Source organism: Lynx canadensis, chromosome D2, assembly GCF_007474595.2.
Source record: "Lynx canadensis isolate LIC74 chromosome D2, mLynCan4.pri.v2, whole genome shotgun sequence".
Lineage (NCBI taxonomy): Eukaryota > Metazoa > Chordata > Mammalia > Carnivora > Felidae > Lynx > Lynx canadensis.
In genome coordinates, this window is record NC_044313.2 from 13,168,662 (window position 1) to 13,188,192 (window position 19,531).

At 41.2% G+C, this 19,531-nt stretch overlaps 1 protein-coding gene across 1 annotated transcript in view; it reads left to right on the forward strand.

Moving 5' to 3' along the window:
* RAB11FIP2 (RAB11 family interacting protein 2) overlaps nucleotides 1-15,819 on the forward strand; it is a 39,094-nt gene extending 23,275 nt beyond the window's left edge. Inside the window, 2 exon segments of the mRNA XM_030334131.1 lie at nucleotides 8,766-8,811; nucleotides 14,613-15,819. Coding sequence (XP_030189991.1) covers nucleotides 8,766-8,811; nucleotides 14,613-14,840 — 274 coding nt within the window. The 3' untranslated portion in view covers nucleotides 14,841-15,819.
* Nucleotides 15,820-19,531: the final 3,712 nt, after the last annotated feature.

The window sequence follows — 19,531 nt, forward strand, 5'->3', positions numbered from 1 at the left end:
GGGTTCACTTGTGGTGGTGTACATTCTGTGGGTTTGGGCAAATATATGATGACACGTGTCCACCTTTATAGTATGATACAGAGTGTTTTTCACAGCTCTGAAAGTCCTTGGGCTCTGCCTGTTGATCACTTCCTCCCCCCAGACCCTGAAAACCACTGATCTTTTTACCGCCTCTAGTTTTTCACCTTTCCAGAATGTCTCTATAGTTTAGCCTTTTCAGATTGGCTTCTTTCATTTAGTAATATGCACGTCATGTCTTTTTTTCATGGCTTGATAGGGCATTTCTTTTTTTTTGGCACTGGATAGTATTCCACTGTCTGTGGTACCCCAGTTTATCCATTCACCTACCGAAGAATGTTTTGCTTCCAAGCTTTGGCAGTTATGAATCAAGCTTCTGTGTGCAGGCTTTTGTGTGGACATAATTTTTGACACCTTTGGGTAAATGCCATGGAGTGCTCTTGCTGGGTCGTATTGTAAGAGTATGTTTAGTGTTGTAAGAAACCACAAACTGTCTTCCAAAGTGGCTGTACCATTTGGCATTCCCGCCAGCAATAACGAGAGTTCCTGGTGCTCCCCATCTTCATGGGCCTTTGGTGTCGTCAGTATTCTAGACTTTGGCCGTTCTTACAGGTGGATGGTGTCTCATTGTTCTAATTGCATTTCCCTGATGACACGGGATGTAGAGCATCGTTTCATATGTTAATGTCCTCTGCATCCCTTCTTTGGTGAAGTTGTCTGTTGAGATGTGGGGCCCATTTTCCGATGGGTTTTGTTTGTTTTCTTATGTTGAGTTTGAAGAGTCCTTTGGCATATTTTGGATAACAGTCCTTTATCAGATGTCTTTTGCAACATTGTCTCCCAGCCTGTGGCTTGGCTTGTCATCCTCTTTAATGTCTTTCACGGAGCAGAAATATTTTTAATGAAGTTCAGCTTATCTGTTCTTTCTTTCATGGATCATGCCTTCGGTGTTGTATCTGAAAAGTTATTACCATACCCAAGGTCATCTAGATTTCCTCCTGCGTTATCTTCTTGGAGTTTTATAGCTTTGTGTTTTACATTTAGGCCTGTGATCAATGTTGAGTTAATTTTTATGAAAGTTGTAAGATCCGTGTCTAGGTTGACATACCTTATATTTGAATAGCACTTTGTCATAAAAAACATTTCATGTTCACTTCTTTTAACCTTCTTTTAATCCTGATATTTTGAAATAGGCAGTGGCATTTCTTCGTTAAAATCTGAAATTTAGAGCAAATAGGTTGAACTAGGGGATGGGCAATAAGTTTGGAAAGATAAATTGAGCCAAATCCAATAGGCTTTGCAAACCAGGCCTAAGGAAATTGGTTTTTTTTTGTGAGGAAGTGGAGGCCGGAGGTTTTTTGACAGATGACTGACAAGGTTAGACTTGAGCTTTAGGGCGTCCTACCCAGCCGTGTTGCCTAGGCTGAATTGGACAAGGAAGATTGTGAAGATTGTGAAGGCAGAGATTGTGAAGAGGCTGTTGGATTAGTCTGGACTGGGGGTGATGTGGTCTTAGGATCAGAAAGGTAGCAGTGACCACGAGTAGGAAGGAACCTCGAGAGACCCATGTCCAGAATCTGGCAGCTTACCGATGAGGCATACAAGCTGAGGGCTGGAGTCAGGGGTATCTCTGAAGCTTCACCTTGGGGCACCAGGAGACTTGGTTGTACCAGAAGTTGGAAAATCAGACAGAACTGATAAGAAGTCAAGATGATGATTGGTTTTGGGACATGTTAATTTTGAGGTACAGGTAGGATATCCAATCCTAGACATTAAAGAGACATTTGTAAAGGTGGTATTACAGAGGGTGATGCAGTTGTAGTTGAAGAGAAAAGATTTAGCAGTCACCAGGCATTATCGCGGTGGTAGGTGGAGTGGTGGGAGAATATGAAAGCACCAAGGTACAGTAGAAAGAAGGTCTGAAAACAGAACCTTAAGAAATACCCAGTGTGAAAGACAAAGTTGACAAGGAAAAGGAGTCATTGGTACGTAGGAGAAAATCTCGGCTGCCAGATATCACAGAAGCGAGTCCCCAAAAGAAAGACCGGTCTTTGGTGTCAGATGGTGCTGAGAGGCCAAAGAGAATGAGGCTGTTGGTGCCTTTGATAAAAATAATTTGTTGTGATGATTATAAAGCAGCAGCGAGTGTTGGTGGTGGGGGATAGTTTCAGATGGTAGCAGGTGAGTAGCAAAGTCAGCGGGGGTTACTTGGGAGGGATTAGAACTTGGCAAAATAAAAATGGGCGTGTCAGAGGGCTGTGTGCAAGCTCTGGGTGGAGAGGTGAGGAACCGCAAAGGATTAGGGAACGACTGGGGTGGTGGTGAGTCCGCAGAGCAGGTCCGGCAGAGGGAGCGAGTAGGGGAAGCACAAGGTGAAACTGATCAGCCGGGATTTTATTGAGTGGATCTGGCCGTGAGTAGCCGTATCTCACCTTGAGGACTCTTCCTTTGGAAAACCGTTCAAGAAATTCGGTTTGTGACAATGTGTTATAAATTGTAAGGCAGTATATAAACAGGAGGCGGGATTATTCAAATTTCCAGTCACTTTGAGCAGTGACACCATTTCAGAACTTGCAAGTGCAATCAGTCTTTAATAATGTAATTCTAAGTTGAAAATAATTTTTGAACATACTCTAGCTCCGTGAGTGTGAAAAGTGTTGTTAAATGAAGGCCCGGAACTTTTCTGCGGCCGGCATGTAAATGTGAATTATCGTTTACAAAGTGGGAGACTGTGTATATCTGGGAAGAAAGAAAAGAGTGTTAAAATAAGTAGTTACAGAGCAAAAGCCAGAAATCGCAGGGAAAGGGGAAGTGGAGATCATTCATATGATAATTGTGGTAGATTGTTTTTCTTTGGTTTTCTCTTTTTTCTTTCTTCCTGGTAGATTGAGAGGACAAGCCTTTGTCTTTAACCACTTTCAGTTACGAAGTTAAGAGTTTATGGCATTTATTGTATGTTCTTGTGTCCGCTATAGAGCCCCAGCAGGAAACAGATGACACAGAACAGATCATTGAAGAACGTTTAGTGAGAGACCAGGTACCGGGGGGTGCCTGGGGTTAAGGACACCGAGGAGGGAGGGGATAGCACCAGGAACCAGCAGTGTCTTGTAGGGACTGCTGTGCTCAGGTGTGAAGGGACAGCTGTGGCTGCATCTGTGGTTGTTGATAGAGAACCTACCGCTTCAACCTGGAGCACAGCAGGGACGGCTTGAGGCGGCGGTGGGGCGGGGAATGAAAACCCTGCCTCCCCTTCTTTCTGTCCCCCGTCTCTTGCAGGTGCCTCCCAGGACCAGAGAGGAACAGGAAGCCACTGGGCAGGGCGGCCCAGATGATGCACTGTGCAGAGATCGGCCTGCTGGGGTGTAGGGAGGGGCAGCCTGGAGCAGGAGGGGGGACGCTGAAAACGGTGGGCACAGTTATTCCAAAACCTATTGCTTTTCAGCCTGTTGTCCGGCTCTTGAAGACAATCTGAGTCTTGGGCTTTTCGTAGTCATCTCTGACTGGGAGAAACCTCGGGAAGTGGCCCTGGACTCCCCGAAACCAGCCCTCTGTGAGCTCACAGTTCAGAACACCTGTGCGGGAGAAGCGGGGTTCATGGCCCCAGAGGTCGGGCGGCGGAGCTTGGCTGCTTTTCTTTGAATCCTGACTCTTCGACTTAGTAAACTCTGTTCCCTTGAGTCAACTTCTTAGCTTCTCTGTGCCGCTTTCCTCTTCTGTAAACAGAAACAACACAGCACATCACAAGGATTAAGTGAGTCAACATGTCAAGGGCTCTGAAAGTTGCCCGGTACCACAGTTAAGGTCGATAAAATACCAGTTGTTGGGGCACCTGGGGGGCTCAGTCAGTTAAGCGTCCGACTCTTGATTTTGGCTCAGGTCACGATCTCACAGGTCGTGAGTCGGACTCGGTGCTGACAGTGTGGAGCCTGCTTGGGATTCTCTCTTCTCTCCCTCTCTCTCTGCCCCTACCCCGTGCGTGCTTGCTCTCTCTCTCAAAACAAATAAATGTTAAAAAAAAATTTTTTTTTAAGTGTCCGTTGTCGTAAGGCTCACCTTATCCTTTGCCCTTGCTTCACTGTAAATGGGCATTTTTCTTTTCCTCTTTTCAGATTCATTAAAAGTGTTACACGTCACGTGTAGTTCTTAGGATATACTCCTCTCCCAACTACATTTGCCACCAAGGAGGAGCCCTGGGGGTCTAGTCCCTACTCTTACAGTTAATCAAGAAGATCGGCAGGATAGTGTCCTTTGGAAATGCTGTCAGAAGTTCTTCTGTGGTGGTTTAAAGTTCTTCTTCTTTCCCATCCTCAGTAAGGAATTGAATGGTGTTTGAGAAAAGTGACTCCATTATTACCCCCCTCCTTTCCTTCTTTGCCACCCCCCCCCCTTCCAGCCAGGTGGGTCACCTACCTCCTGGATTTTGCAGGTGACTTGAATTCACTTACTAAATACACAGTGAGTCAGGTGGTAGGCCAAAATGGATTTAGCTTTATAATTTCAGCAGTAATGGGGGTTGGAAAGCGATATTATGGAAGACGTAATAATACCTGTTTTTAAATGCCTTCAAAAGCGCTGCAAGCATTGTTACGTGACTTTTCACTGAAAGATTTAAAATCCTAGAACCAGGAACTTACACAGTTTGCATTGTCTTATGCTAACAAGACAGTTAATCAGTTTTCATAGATCTTTGCTCTTCTCTGGGTTTTTGTTGTTGTTGTCGTTTCTTTTTCTTGACAAGCCCTGTATACATTTTTGCTCTTGGTAGTGTCTGCCCTTTCATAGATACTCCTGCTCCCAAGGTTGGTATTTGGTAGAGAAAATGAAGGACAGAGAAGAAAATGATCACTGCCAGATGCTTAGTGATTTGTGTGGTGATCGGTTTGATCACTTTGTAAAGATTGGTAGACTTCTCTGGCCTGTCTATGGCAGGCTGGTCTCTAGTTGACATTTTAGGACAGTTTCAAGTTCTCACCAATTTACTTATTTCCTTACTCAGTATTTATTTTACCTTCAAAATAAATTAGTAAGTGATGTTATGAAAGAGATACTAATGGCTCCTTGAAATCTGTTCGAGCACTACTAATTTCAAAATTGTCAGAGTTTACCAATTCTTTAAAATGGGGGAAATATCACGAGGTGAAAAATAAGCTTTTAGGTAAGAACGCTAGAATGTTAAGGTAAAATACTTCCTTGGCTTAAAATCTTTTTGAAAACGGGAATTCAAAATGTTTTCATCAGCTTAAAATTTGCTTTAAAGTTCTTTATTTATCACCCCCAAATTCCTTCGTTTTAATTTCTAACATTAAGTTTGTTTTAATCTTACGTTGAAATTCGTATAGACTTTTTCAGTAGGAGCATGTCTAAGTTTATCCTATACCTGGTTAAAAACACCATTTTCCCTAACCTGTCAACAGCTTAGTTGAGCAGTCAGACTGTATTATTCGGTATCTTGTCTGACAGGAGGACAGCAGTCCAAAGAGAAAGATAACACAAATTGGTGCCACACTTCGATAAATAGAGACATTTTATTTTTCACCAAGCTGATTCAATCCAGTTCAGTTAACTCTTTTTCCCCTGAAGGACAGATCAAAAAAAGGCAGCCGTGAATGACTGAGTTTGTCATGTGTTTGACACGTCAGTGTGTGAAAATAAAGCCGGCCACAGGGGAGGGGCTGTGCCTTTGGATTTCAGACAATGCCCCGTGCAAGAGCCCTGTCCCTCCGCTCTGCGCTGTGGGCCGCTGGACAGTCCCAGCCCTCAGCCAGAGTGGGGAACCTGGGGACGGCCAGCATTGTTGCGCACGACCCCCTTTCCCTTCCAGCCTGCGACCGTTGTGATGTAATCATCCCTAAGAACTCTCGGGCATTTTTCAGACTGCCACGGTTTCACTTTAGTTCCATAGACTAAAGCTATTGGTTATTACGTGGTGGTGGTGTCGTGATTTGGGTAACACGTGTGTCCTAAATGTCTCCTTTCTAAAAATCTGTGTTACAATAATTACACCACCAGTATTTCTCAGTTCAGTAATTTCTTCTTGAGATGCAGAATGAAATGTCTATCAGCATAATAATGTTTATGAGACTTGTACGGTCATAATGATTTCTTGTAATGCTGTCATTATACCACGGGACATGAATTGTCTAAGAGGCATTTATGAAGGAAGATTTAAATTGTCAAAACCCTGCCTGTTGCTCCACGGATCAGGTCTAGGAGCCCCATCTTCTGCACCCAAAGCCTTCGGGGACTGCTTTCCCCTCCCCCCCCCCCCCCCCCCCCAGCACAGCCCTGCATTCCAGTCTCTTCAGTGTCCTGCCAAGGCACTGCTGTCGCCCAGCCCCAGGCCCCACGGTGTCTGTCTTCGGAGCCCTCTCTCTCTGCCAAACCCATCCTTCACTTGATCTGGAATCCTGCTTTTCCCTTGACTTTGGCCTTGCTCAGCTAATTGCTGCGGTGGGACATCTCCTTCCTCCGTGTGGTCGAAAGCTAGGACTCTCAAGGGCGTGCTCCCCACCTCCCCAGCCACAGCTCTGCCGTGTGCCCGCTCAAAGGGAGGTGGTGTTTCTTTTCTGGGTAATCCACGCGTCCTGCCTGTTCCGGGCCTCAGCCGTGCCGCCGGTGCCCAGTGAGCAGAGAGCAGGGCTCGGGCTCTGTGTCACAGTGAAGAGGACAGGTTTGAGGGCCAGATACCCCACCCCACCCGCCTCTCTTACCAGCCGTGGGACCACACTCAAGTTACCTAACCTGTCTGTGACTCGTTTCCTTATTCTGAAAATGAAAGTCATACTCACCTTGAGGGTTGTAAAGATTAAATGGGTTAATTTTGGTCAGGTGCTTAGAATCGTATCTGGCACAGTCCAAGTGCTGGGTAGATGTTTACTCAGTAATTTGCTGAACACGTCCTGTGTGAGTCACTCTGCTGGGTGTTGTCCATGTTGCTAACTCTTCGTCTTTCCGGGAGTCTCTGTGCAGGTGCGTCCGCAGCCCCATTTTACAGACGACGCACCGTTAAGTGACTTGCTCAGGGTCACACGGCAAGATTAGGGCAGAATCAGGATTTGCATTGATGCCACTTGGCTCTGGGGCCCTCGGTCACTCCTCTCCTTTAACCACCGAGGCGTGCTGCAACCCCGGCTGTAAATCGCGTTGTCCTTGAGACTCAGTGGGACGGAGGGAAACGCAGCTGGATGTGTCTCTTGTCCTCTTCGGGACAGCAGTGTGCTGTGAGGCGACGGCCGGGAGGGAGTCGTCCCACTGGTCTGCCGTGGGCCGCCTTGGACTGAAAAATGGGCAGGACGGGAACCGCACGTGTTAGCTGCTCCCACGGCACCCCCGGCCTAGCTGTGCCGTACGATAACGGATTTTATTTTTGGTATTTTCTCTTAAGCCACTCTTTTGTTAGGCTCTTGCGGCTTTGCTGGCACCACTGACTCTAGTCTGGAACCATACAGAACACCGCAAAGACAGGGAAGGAGAGAGTGGCTCAGCCGCGTCAGCCTGCTGACGGCGTGTTCGTTTGTAGGTATTTAAAGCGTGTGTTAATATGCTCTGCCGTGGCACCCGGCTCTACTGAAATACCAAATTTATCCACAGGGATTCTAGCTAGAGAAGGTCAGCAATCAGTTCTGGAAGCTTGTACTCCAGATCTTTGTCCTAGCCGATGAAGCGTCGGGTTTGTGAGTTATTCTCCCGTGCAGGTACGTGCACAGAGGCCCTGCAGATTGACCGCCTGGGCCGTGCACCTGCAGCGATAGGGATTTTCCAGACGTCGCATCCAGCTGAGACTTTTCGTGCACACCGCCAAAAGTTTTAAAAGTGAATTTCTTCAAAGGATTCCAATTATTTGGCTGATAAAGCACAGATAATGAAAAAAAAAAGTATACTTTACAGTTAAGTCTTTTTGTTTGGGGGAAGGGGGGTAAAAAGGTTCCGAGGACAGTAATGCTTTGTCGAGGCTCTAATGTCCAATACTCTTAAGTGCCGGGTCAGAGTTAAACTTGAATGGCAATGATGAAATATTTACTCATCAGATGGCTTTGAAGTTCAGCCTCTTTTTGGTCACAGCCCCTTCCTAATGGACATGTTTCAAAGAAGAAAATGATTATAGCATTCAGCTGTGACGTTCTCTTACTCTCTGCATGGAAGAAAAACACATTTTGTTTGGGTCCATTTGGGTATTTAAATTTTGAAGGCCAGTTGCTTGGAAATCACATTAATGACGGAAATCGTTCATACAACTCTGACTCCGTTCTCATTGAGAGGATAGTGTATAAAAGTTAATTTTTCTAATACCTCTATAATGTTTTTAAAAGATTGCTTTAACTCATGTATTCTCCAGTCTTTCCAATCTACATTTATTGAATTCTCCATAGTTTATAGTACAAGGCTTGAGGTGAGTGCATGTATGTAAAATGAGTAAGTTATAAAATTCAGTTTTATAAACTCTCCTGCTGGGTAAAATCGCTTATGTTTAAAGATGTTTAGAAACTGTATCTATTTATATATGGTTCTTCAGTTCTGATAATAACTGGAGGGTTTTCCTTTAAAGTTTAAAATTATAGATACTTTAGGATGTTGAGTAAATACTGTTTTTCTTCTACATCCTGGATTAGGTTTCATTCGTCCAAGTAAATTAGGACTTTAGAAATTGTTCGTGCAGTGTGGGTTAAAAACGTTATGTTTTTGTTTCCTCAACCACTGTGGACTGTGTGATATGCTTTTAACATGGATGTTTGTCTTTTGTTACTTAGTTTTCATATGAATCCAACAAGCAATGAGGACCTCAGGAAAATCCCGGTAAGTTGCCGAGGGGGGGTTAGTGCATCATCAGAAAAGAAACCACAAACCGACCTTCTGCCTGGCATACATTTTTGAAAAAACCTTCATCCTGAACCCCTCAGTTACCTTTGGATGATAGCTTAATGTGGTCATCTGGGGAGAAAGAAGAAAAGCAAAATTCAAACTCAGTCTTTAACGTACGATAGGGCGTGACTTTATGATGTGTAGAGACTCAAGCAGTATTAGAGTTATAACTGAAGCCAATTTAGAATCTACACATTTTGTTTACAGACTTTTAAAATTAATGTGAAAGCTGTAGGTCAAGGTCAACATCACGGTTATGAAATGAGAGCGTGGGGAGAAAATGGACGTTTTTTGTTGTTGTGACAAAGATCGAAGAAAGAATAAAACTGCCTGTTAACTTTCAAGAATAGGAAAAGCATCTTGGCAAGAGATCGAGGTAACCGGGAGAGTCTTTGAAAGAACCTTTAGGACACTTACCTTCTTAGAACAAAACCAAATATATTAACAGGCTTGGAAGCGACCATCTAAATGTAACTCACATTTTGCAAGGATCATTCAGATATCTTAACTTCATTTTACTGTGTTTGAAGTCCAGGTTTGGATCTCTGTTCAGAGTTCACTGCATCTTCAGTCGATTCTAAAAGCATTAAAATCTAGAAAGTTACTGTACAAAAATATGGGCACATGTTCTCGGTAGAAAACTGGATTCCCACTGAATAACAGAAATAGAGCCGTTATTCCAAGAGGCTGGTGGTTGCTGTTTGAACCATCTGTCCTTAATGTGTGTGATCCAGATGTATAATAAGAATTTTTTAAAGCAATAACATATCGCAATTTTCTATGATGTGATATGCCTAGAAGAAACTGGTGTGGTGTGTAAACCGTTCTAAATGTAGTTATTTGTGTTTAAAATTATAGAAAACATTATAGAAGCAGAGGACTTTGTACTGCATTTTTGCTGTTTTATGTAAATGATTTATAAGTTTTGATGTTTCATAAATACTCGAGTCTTTATAATATGGCAGTCTGGCGAGAAATGTCAGAATATATGAAGTCAGCCTTTGATCAGATAGTAAAATGAATTCTATCAGGCGGTTACTTAATCTCAAACAAAATGCAACATCAAAAAATCGATTTAATGTGCAGCTATTGTTTATTAAGTAACCTTAATTACAATTTCTGTGTGCTTGTAAATGTACTTTTCCCAATCTTGTGATTTATTGCCGTAAAAGCATCCTTAGAATTCTTTAAAGAAATATAAATGTGAAAATTGTTTTAGTTAAAGGATTTAAAGGTGATAAAAGAATCCTTGATGTGCGATTCTTTTTCTCTGGAATACTAACTCTTCTAAATGACAGTTGAAGGATTACTAGGTGTTGTTAATTTACCGCAGGATGCAATTAAGAGGAGAAAGCTCATCCTTCTCCGGATCGTTATTGAGGGAAAGCATTTGAACAATTCTTCTGTTGAAGATTATAAGATGTTTGAAGTAATTTACATTAAGTTCTCCAATAAGAGCCATCCCCCAAGTTATTTTTTCCCCTTCTGGGCCTAGTATTTTGTAATTAAGTTTGTATGTCTTCCATGCTGGTGCCAACACCTGTCTGTGAAAGCGCAGTGTTTAAACAGGAGCAGTAGCCAGTTGAAAGGGCAGCGCGAGCTCTTTAAGGCCTAATTAAGAACTGAAAGGGAGGTGAAGGCAGTCGGACAAAAGATGTGAAAGTAGCTGAGATGATATTCCCAGAGCAAAGTTCCTCATTAGAACAATAATGAGAAGATCAGAGAATGCCAAGCCTTCATCTTTCTGTCTCTTTCCCCTGGCCGCCTTGGATGGCAGTTAGTGCCCCACCAATATTTGGTTGCCAGGACAACCTCTCTTGAAACCTCCAGTTATTTTGAGTCCTGATAATTTGCTTTTGTTTAAATTTCAATATTGCAAAAAATATACATTTCCCGGTGTAAAAGGCTAGGCTACGTGTGAAGTAAAAATAGCTCCCTGGTAATTCTCAAAAGTCTTTCGTACAACTGTGTTACTTAAAATTCCGATTGGAAAACTTCACGTCACGATTCTGCTGTCCTCTCACCCCATCCCCACTGTCTGATATCTGCGTATGGAAATTTTGAACCGAAGTTCCGTGGGGATGACAAAGGATGGGTCGTGAGAGGGGAAGAGAGAAGACACATTTACGTTAAATTTCAGTACAAGAAGACAGCTTAAAAACATACGTGCTGTCTGTACGGAGTGCCGGAGGAATAAATACTGAGTACCTAGGAGCCCTGCTGGGGTTATTTGAGTCTCCACCAGTTTGGAGGTTTCTCAGTTTTAGAAGTTCTTCTGAGAACAGTGTTAGAAATATCTTTTGGAAAAATAATTAATTTTTATATTTGCCTGAGAGTTTTCCTCTTCAAGCCAAAGGACTTTTGTAACCAGCAAATAACTCCATTCCCTATTGTATGTGTTAATATTAGTCTGTATTATTTTGTTGGGAATTGTATCAGCGAACAGAAGGAGACATCTATATGTATTCACTGAACAGGGCAGTCAGTGCAAGCATCTGATGCCTAAAATTAGAAGGGTTAACTGGCTTTCAACTGTGGGATGAAACCTGGAACTAAGCACAAAACTGTTTTTAATTATTTTATATTCTTTTCCAGAATATAGTTTATAGTACATGTGTTTCTAAGATGTTTTCCTGCCTAGAAACTCAATGCAGAAATTTGGGGGGAAATTTTCACATAAAAGGACAAATGGAAAATTTATTGAGAAGGCCAGAAATGTATTTCCAGGAAATCTGTCTCTATATAAGTATTAGATGGTCGGGAGGGGGGAAAAATAAGCCAAATAGTGGCTTTTCTACGCCAGATTATGGCTTTAAAGCGTTGAGCAGTATTTATGGTAATTGTTTTGAGAGATTAAATTGTTAGATCGATTCATATCATGGCTTTCATGTAAACTACACATGTCAAAATAAGGATTCTTTGACATGTTCTTCATCCTCATTGTCTTCACAGAAATGTTTAAAAACGATTTCCATTACATTATCTGATAGTCCTGGTGTGGTGGTAAATATAACCATCTGAATGATTTTCTAACTGTGTATCGTCACTTAATTAGTTTGGAGGAATCAGTTCATATATGTGTAATTTGATTAAGATTAGAGAGACTCAGGCTGACGCTGTTATTATGTTAAACTAAGAAAACACATAAAACAGTCAACTCGGCAGTAATGAACCCTATTTAGTGCAATTTCATTAACCCCTGCAGTTCGCACAGGAACTCTGTTTTTCAGTAAATGTTTTATTAGATAAATGAAGTCACATGAGTTGGATGTCGCTACTTTTTTAAAAATGGAGTTCAGAAAAAAATTGCTTTGTAGACCAGGAAATCTTAGAATTGAAAGGGACCGTGGAGAACATCTCATTTATCAGATAAGGGAAGTGAGGCCTAGGCCGGTATCTGTCTCAAATCTATGTAGAATTACTTAGGTTATAGTAAGAAAGTTTGGCTTATTTTTAAGACATTTTAAAAATATACTTACCTCAGTATTGAGTACTACTGTAGCTTATCTTTTCTTTAGAAATCTGCTTAATGTAATAAATGTTTAACAAGAATGTGGTTAGGAAATTATAAGTTTTATATCTCTAAACTGCTCGTGACCAGTTATATAAGTTAGTAAACATGTGAGTCTGTGTGTGTGTGTGTATGTGTGTGTGTGTGTAGTCTTATTATTACAAAAGATAGAGAAGAGAATAAAAAGTAAACCAACACTTCTCTCCAGAGTTGTTGTGAAGTAATATTCTTAAATGTTTTTAGGGACAAAGGTAATATGACTCATAAAGTTGTATCTGCTCCCAGTTTCTAGTGCTAAAATAAGTTGTTTTAAATATAATCTTATGGAATGGAAGCTCACTTTTCCGTTAGCATCCGCTCTGTCCTTTCTGCTAATCTGTTGGAGGCTTTTATTACTTGTCTTTAATGTTTCATTCAGTAGCTTTACAACTAAGCTCCTCCAAATGATCCTACCCACTGCTCCCATTTTAATTTTCCTAGAACTTCGCTTTAATCATACTCTGCCTCTGTGTAGAAACCTTCCATGGCTTCCTCACCATTGCAGTAAGTCTCAAAAGTCCTTAATAATAGCATCCAGCATCCTTGACAGTCTGTCGGAACCTACCATTTCAGCCTCTTGGCACTCTGTCCTGAACCTTATTTTCCAGCTGTTCTCCACGGATTACCTACTGTTGACCCTTATGCCTTCAATCACGTTTCCTCCTTTAAACGAGCAGAGCGCACTGCTTCAGATGCCCATGGCGTTGGACCAGTTTTGGGTCCTGAATTTTTCCTTTATCCTTGAGAAGGGAGTGACTTTGATAACCTAAGCATCAAATGGGCATCTGTACTTCAGGTGTTTCTCCGGACAGCAAAGTCAAGGTGCGGGGGGGGGAGGGGATAAAAAGTTACACTTTGACTTTCCTCATGAGCACCAGACACATATCAAATTAAAGTAGATCCTGAAAAAGGACTAAAGACAAATTTAACCCAGTGGAGAGAAAAAAGAGTCAAAGGCCTTTCTGCATTTACCCAGCAGTCCCCATTCTCTACCCTCCACTGGATAGATTAGATCAGTTAGTCCTTAAGAGCTAGACCCGTTTCCTCAGTATTACAGGGTTTTTTTTCCCTTAAAGCCAAATGGAAATGTTTTGAAAGAAAGTGATAAAAACCTTTTTTAAGTTGTTGATTAAGGACAGAACTGTGTAAAAAAGGCATAAAAGTTGTTACTTTATATTTGGACATATATACATATTGCATATATACACATATAATGAAAAATCTAAATACTCCACACCATAGGTGATGTTCCAGTGCTGTTTTGATTAAATTTATGACAGATGTTTTTCTTTTAATATTAGAATGCTTTGTAATAAAGGTCAAATCCATGTCTTTCTCTGTTTTATTATTTTTGTGTAAAAAGGAACATTCATCAATAGGATAAAGTTAGCAAAATAAGTAAATGAGTGAATGAGAGAACACAGATCCACTAATCCTAAGTGTTAGTTAGCATGAGTGTAGTCGAAGTCTGAGTTTCCTAATAACCAGGGCAAAAAGGGAAATGAGTTATGTGGGTAGTAGTCCTAGGAGGAGGAAATAGACCAGTTACTGAGGGGAGAAAAAGCTTTGTTTGCCTCTAAATTAAAACAGAAATTAACTCCCATGGGTAATTACTTCTTACAAGGCTGCTCATTGGTTTAATTCTGAACGACTTGAACATTTTACAGCAAATTGGAGAAGCAGATTTGATACGGCTGCTTTTTGAAACCATCTTCAGTAAAAAGCCAAAGTCATAGCATTAAACCACAGTTCAGTAGAAGCAGTTCATGAGGGCTAAGCTGTTGTGCAAATGTATACTTTTCCATAGCTACTTCGAGTTTTTCCAAGTCAAATCTTAGAGATCTTTAGTCTTTGTCTATTTTAATTATGTTTGTTGTAGAGCATTTTATCTGTTAATCCTAAATTGTGTGTTCAATTTCGTCTATTAGGACACTGTCCACAACGTAAGGAACCGTTCTAGAAAGATTTAGAATTACAATCGAGGCTTTGGTGTGTCCGCCCTAATTCTTGCCTCAGGACTGGCTAGCCACTCTGAATGTCACATTGGTTCTAGCCAAGGACACAGAAGAAACTTGATCGGGGTTTGAAAAACCAAAAGTTGAAGTTCCAGATAATTCTTGCCTTGCCGTCCCCTCCCCCTGGCCATGTTCTGTCTACTGAAATGACCACCTTTCTCCTGTTCCAGGACAGCAACCCTTTTGATGCCACCGCAGGGTATCGTGGTCTGACCTACGAGGAGGTCCTACAGGAGCTGGTGAAGCACAAAGAGCTCCTCAGGAGGAAAGACACGCACATCCGGGAACTCGAGGACTACATCGACAACCTCCTCGTAAGGGTCATGGAGGAGACGCCCAGTATCCTCAGAGTGCCATACGAACCGTCCCGGAAAGCTGGCAAGTTCGCCAACAGTTAATAAGCCAGTCGTACTGTGCTTGCGTTAGGGGCAAGAAGAAAAGAGACAAAGGAAGAAGGAAATCTCGGTACTGCGAGAAACCACACGATCAGGCTTCGTTACATACTCGCCTTCATTGCGAAAAACTACGTCCCGTGTAAATACTAGCAGGGACTCTCAAGAGTGACCTGTGAAGTGAGCTAAATTATTTACACTTTTAAAGTGAAAAGGGGCCAGATTCTCCATGAATAAGCAGTTCCTTCGGCTTCACTTAGGTGCTGGTGTCGCCCACGAACCTGCCATAGGCCTAGGGGCAGCTTCGGAAGTACACGACTCGTGATTCCTCAGGAATAGATTTCTCCTAAAGCAGAATCGACGCCGTGGCCGGTTTCTCAGAAGTCGGTTTGTAGACACATTTAGCTGCAGGAATACCGTTCATTGTAAACACTCAAAAGAAAGTTCCTATTTTATATGCATCCGTATGTGTACATGAATATATGTTCATGTATCTTTGTGTATAAAATACATGCATATACCTCATATATACATGTGTTTTTAAAACATTTAAGAACAACTGGTTGCCTCTAAAATTAAGATACCGATTTCTCAATGTGAAGATCTATGTGTGCTCTCTCGATGCAAAACAAAATCGTCATCGCTACCGTATCACGTACGGTTTGTTACCGGGAAGCTGCTTCAGATCACTCTTGACTTTGTGAACCTTGGTTTCACAGAGCTGCTCCCCTGTGTTATTCCAGTATCAGATGTTGCTCTTTTTCTGAAAGGAATGATCCAAAGTTCTGTGAGTTTTGTTTTTGTTTTTGTTTTTGTAGTTTTTTGAAGCATGACCTATTTTAGGAAACTTGATTAGCTTCAGGAGAGTAACTTGTTGTCTTCGCGTTTGAGTTTCGTTTAAGTCCAAGAGAAGCTAAGGTAGTCTGTTTGGTTGAGATTCTGAATGCCTTTAGATCACTAGCCAGAAAAATATTAGGAAGTTAGATCTGAAAATCATTCTGAGGGAAAAAAGGAGGTGATCGTCTGATGCCTGATAACCCAAAGCAACGAGCAATTCGAGGAATGAAGAATTAGGCTTAGTTTCAAGTTACGTAAATAATAGAACAGACGGTTGCATTTGGGTCTTGAACCAGAAGAAGAGTCACCGAAGGAAGAGTGAATCGTTGGCCCTGGACACAGTTCTACATCTGCCCTTAAGAATTGGTTTATCACAGAAGTATATGTTGGCCCTTTTCTTAAGTCAGTTCCCCCCAAATGCCAATACTTCCAAGAATTATCTTGATATATCTGTACGAAATTAGCCTGAAATTTACAGTGGAAAACAGTGGTCTAAAAATATCGCTAATCATCTGCTTATTTTTTCCCGTAAAAATCTAAAATAAATTATGAAACACTGAATCTGTGTCTCCAGTTTTCAAATGGGAAAATTTGCTTGTCTCTGGAGACATCTATTCTGCAGTCTTTTAATGAACCTCATTTTTGTCTAATATTTATCTCTATGAAGACTCCATTGAAAGTTCAATGCAAAGCAGAGAGAAGAGTTTGGCTCATTTTAATATTCTGAATCAGATAATACTTGGCCAAGTTTAGATTCATAAGCTAAAATTGCTTATTTGTGTTAGCTGACTCTTTAGTTTTCCTATGAGAGCATACATTTGGAAATTCTGAGAACTTCTCCTACATACAAAAAATTAGGATTTTTTTTCTTTTTTCAAAAATTAAATAACTTTTTAAATGAAGAAATGGAGAAGGAAAAATAACTTCCACCAACCTTTTTTTCCCCACTTATAAATTTCTGTAATGACCCTCAGAATTTGGTTTATTAGTATTTTATTTTCCCATTTGAGGTCTGAGTCATTTTTTTTAACACGGTGCCACTTTTAGTTAACATTTTATTAAATATTACAAAACTTCCAGCATTTTTTTTTCTGATGTTAGTACGACCGAAGCTCTTCTTACACTTTTTAAAATACTAAAGTCCATGTGTTTGCAGTATTGTGATAGATTATCTGCCGATATTTCAATATGCTTTGGCCAAAAGATGTCAGTTTCGTATTGGGGATATGTTTTACGTAAATCGAGTTCATTAAAAAGTATTACTCACATACTGCTCTTTTTATGAGGAAATTTACTTTTGAGGAGAGATTCTTTGCCAATATGAAACCGTTAAGGATTAGACCAATCAGATGTGAATGATTTGGTTATAACTGAATCGATACTTTTGTTTTTAAATCTAAGACAAGACTTGTATTGAAAACTGAATCAGCACTTGGCATGGCTGGTTGTCGGCATTTGGGTCCAAGTGTCGTTCCAGTGTTTATGAACTTCCACTCATGACCCAGAGTACAACTTCGTGTATGTTTTCGTAATTGGTCACTACAATATGCTAAAGTCAAAAAGTAAAAATGAGTTCCCAAGTAAACACATCAGTGTTTCCGTGTTTGGACAGAAGTGCAAACAGAGCAGTTTTAGTTTCTAATGTTGTAGGAAAAAGGCCATCAAGATCACCTTTAGTTAATGTCTCCAAAATGTGACTTTTAAGCATTCCAATGGTGTATTTTGTTAGTAGCGTAGAAATAGAAATAAAATACGTGTGCTCATTAAATAATACACAGCACAATAGACTTTATAAACAGATTTTACTTTTGCTTTTATGCTGAAAACTGCATGCAGTAGGGCATTCCCACTGTGAGAGAATTTCCTGAAATCCCAGAATGGGTATCTATCCTAAACCTATCTTCGGCGAACGTACTTCTGTTACCGATAAAAGTATTTCTGCTATTATTTTCATAACAGTGTTTTACAGTTGGTTCCCTTCCAGTTCCAAAATTTGGCTTTGAAAGTTGAACACGCTGTCTGTCCTACCATCCCATGCGTCAGGTTTCGTTTTCTGAATACCAGGGTCAGACCTGGGAAATGTATATAAAGTGATGCGTCACCCATTCACGAAAACGTTTAGATATTTCTTTGTGCCGCTGTATCCTACATTGAGCCTAGTTTGCCGTCCTCCCGGGAACGTCATATTATCCATAGATTATGCACAGCTACGTGTATTGCTTTGGGCAGTAAATGAAGATTTACTTGTAATTTTCCAGCTGTGAAGATGTTGCCTCGTATTGAAAAGGATTTCATGAATGGACACCTAAGTAAAACTCAGCGCATTAGTGACAGACTTGCTTTCCTCACATCCGTCCGTCACCTTTTCCTCCAGCCTCGCCTCCCTCCTGCCTCCCACCCCCATCAGAGTGCTTATTGTTTAGCAAGGAGAATCTTAAAACAGAAACTAAAAAACTGCTGTCTTCAACGTATCTAGTCATTGTTACACTGGAGCTTGTTATTTTCCCTCTGTAGTCTTTTTAGGAGAAGCACCCTACCTTGGATTTGTAAATCCAGCGGAAACTTTTTGCTGTCCGTGTGTTCACGTGTCTTCTAGATATGCTAGGTGTCGTGTGTGTGCGTGCGCATAAAGCATGCTCATTCACTTGACGTCTTTGAAGTAGGAGGTAAAGGACCACGGTGCCGCCGGTTTATGGAGATGTAGGGGTCTGTCAGCACACATCGCAGGCCCCCATTTCCACAGCTTTATAACCTGAATAATCCAGATGCAATCATTGGAAGTATTTAATATGCAATAGGTAGCACCTTAACTAATTAATCTGCATATGAAGGGTTTTCTGATGTATTTAATAGGAAGTGTAGAAGCTTTCGAGCATTAAACTAGAGTTGACGTTTTATTTCATTTATTTCCTATGTCGACATTGACATTTTCCACTCTTACGATGGAATGGAAGTCTGTAAAAAAACGATACATTGGACTCATTAATCCTTGAAGCTCCCAGGTGGTTCGTTTTTCGAGGTACAAAAAAAAATGCTGCAGATCTGTAAGTGTATATATTTAGCAGGTATTTGAAAGATAAAAGCATTATTTATAACTGATGAGTATTACACTTAAGTAAAAAGCTCTGGAAACTTGTATACATTTTTTTGCAGGTACAAACTCAAAAGTCTGTAAGCATTGCATATGTGACAGCTGTATAATTTATGTAATCTGATGCATGAATCAGAATTTTATATAATATATAAGTATTGATTTATTATAGTTGATTAAAGTGTCTAATCTTAATTCAGTTGTCATAATTTCCTTTATTTTTTTTATTAAAAAAATTTTTTTTAATGTTTGTTTATTTTTGAGAGAGAGAGAGACACACACAGAGCGCAAGAGGGGGGAGGGGGCAGAGAGAGAGAGGGAGACACCGAATCCGAAGCAGGCTCCAGGCTCCGAGCTGTCAGCACAGAGCCTGACGCGGGGCTCGAACTCAAGAGCCATGAGATGGTGACCTGAGCCGAAGTCGGCCGCTCAAACGACTGAGCCCCCCGGCACCACTGGTTGTCATAATTTCTTACTGCAGAGAAGACTGTAGGATGTACGCATTTGTACGTGAGTCCTTCTTGCCTTTGAAAAGTACTTAGGATGCCTCTTACTTGATGTATTACGATAGCAAGTGTATTTTAAGGCCTAAACTCACTTCACTGCGGAAGTTGTTTTGCAAAGTGACTCAGAGTGGTTTTGCAGCACCTTAGAGTGGACGTTCTTCAACAGATGTGTGAGTGCCCTCTGTGTGTGAGGCATCCCCTCACAAAATTGGAACTTACGGTTTGGTAGTGAATGACATTTTAGTATTTAGATGGAGGCTAAG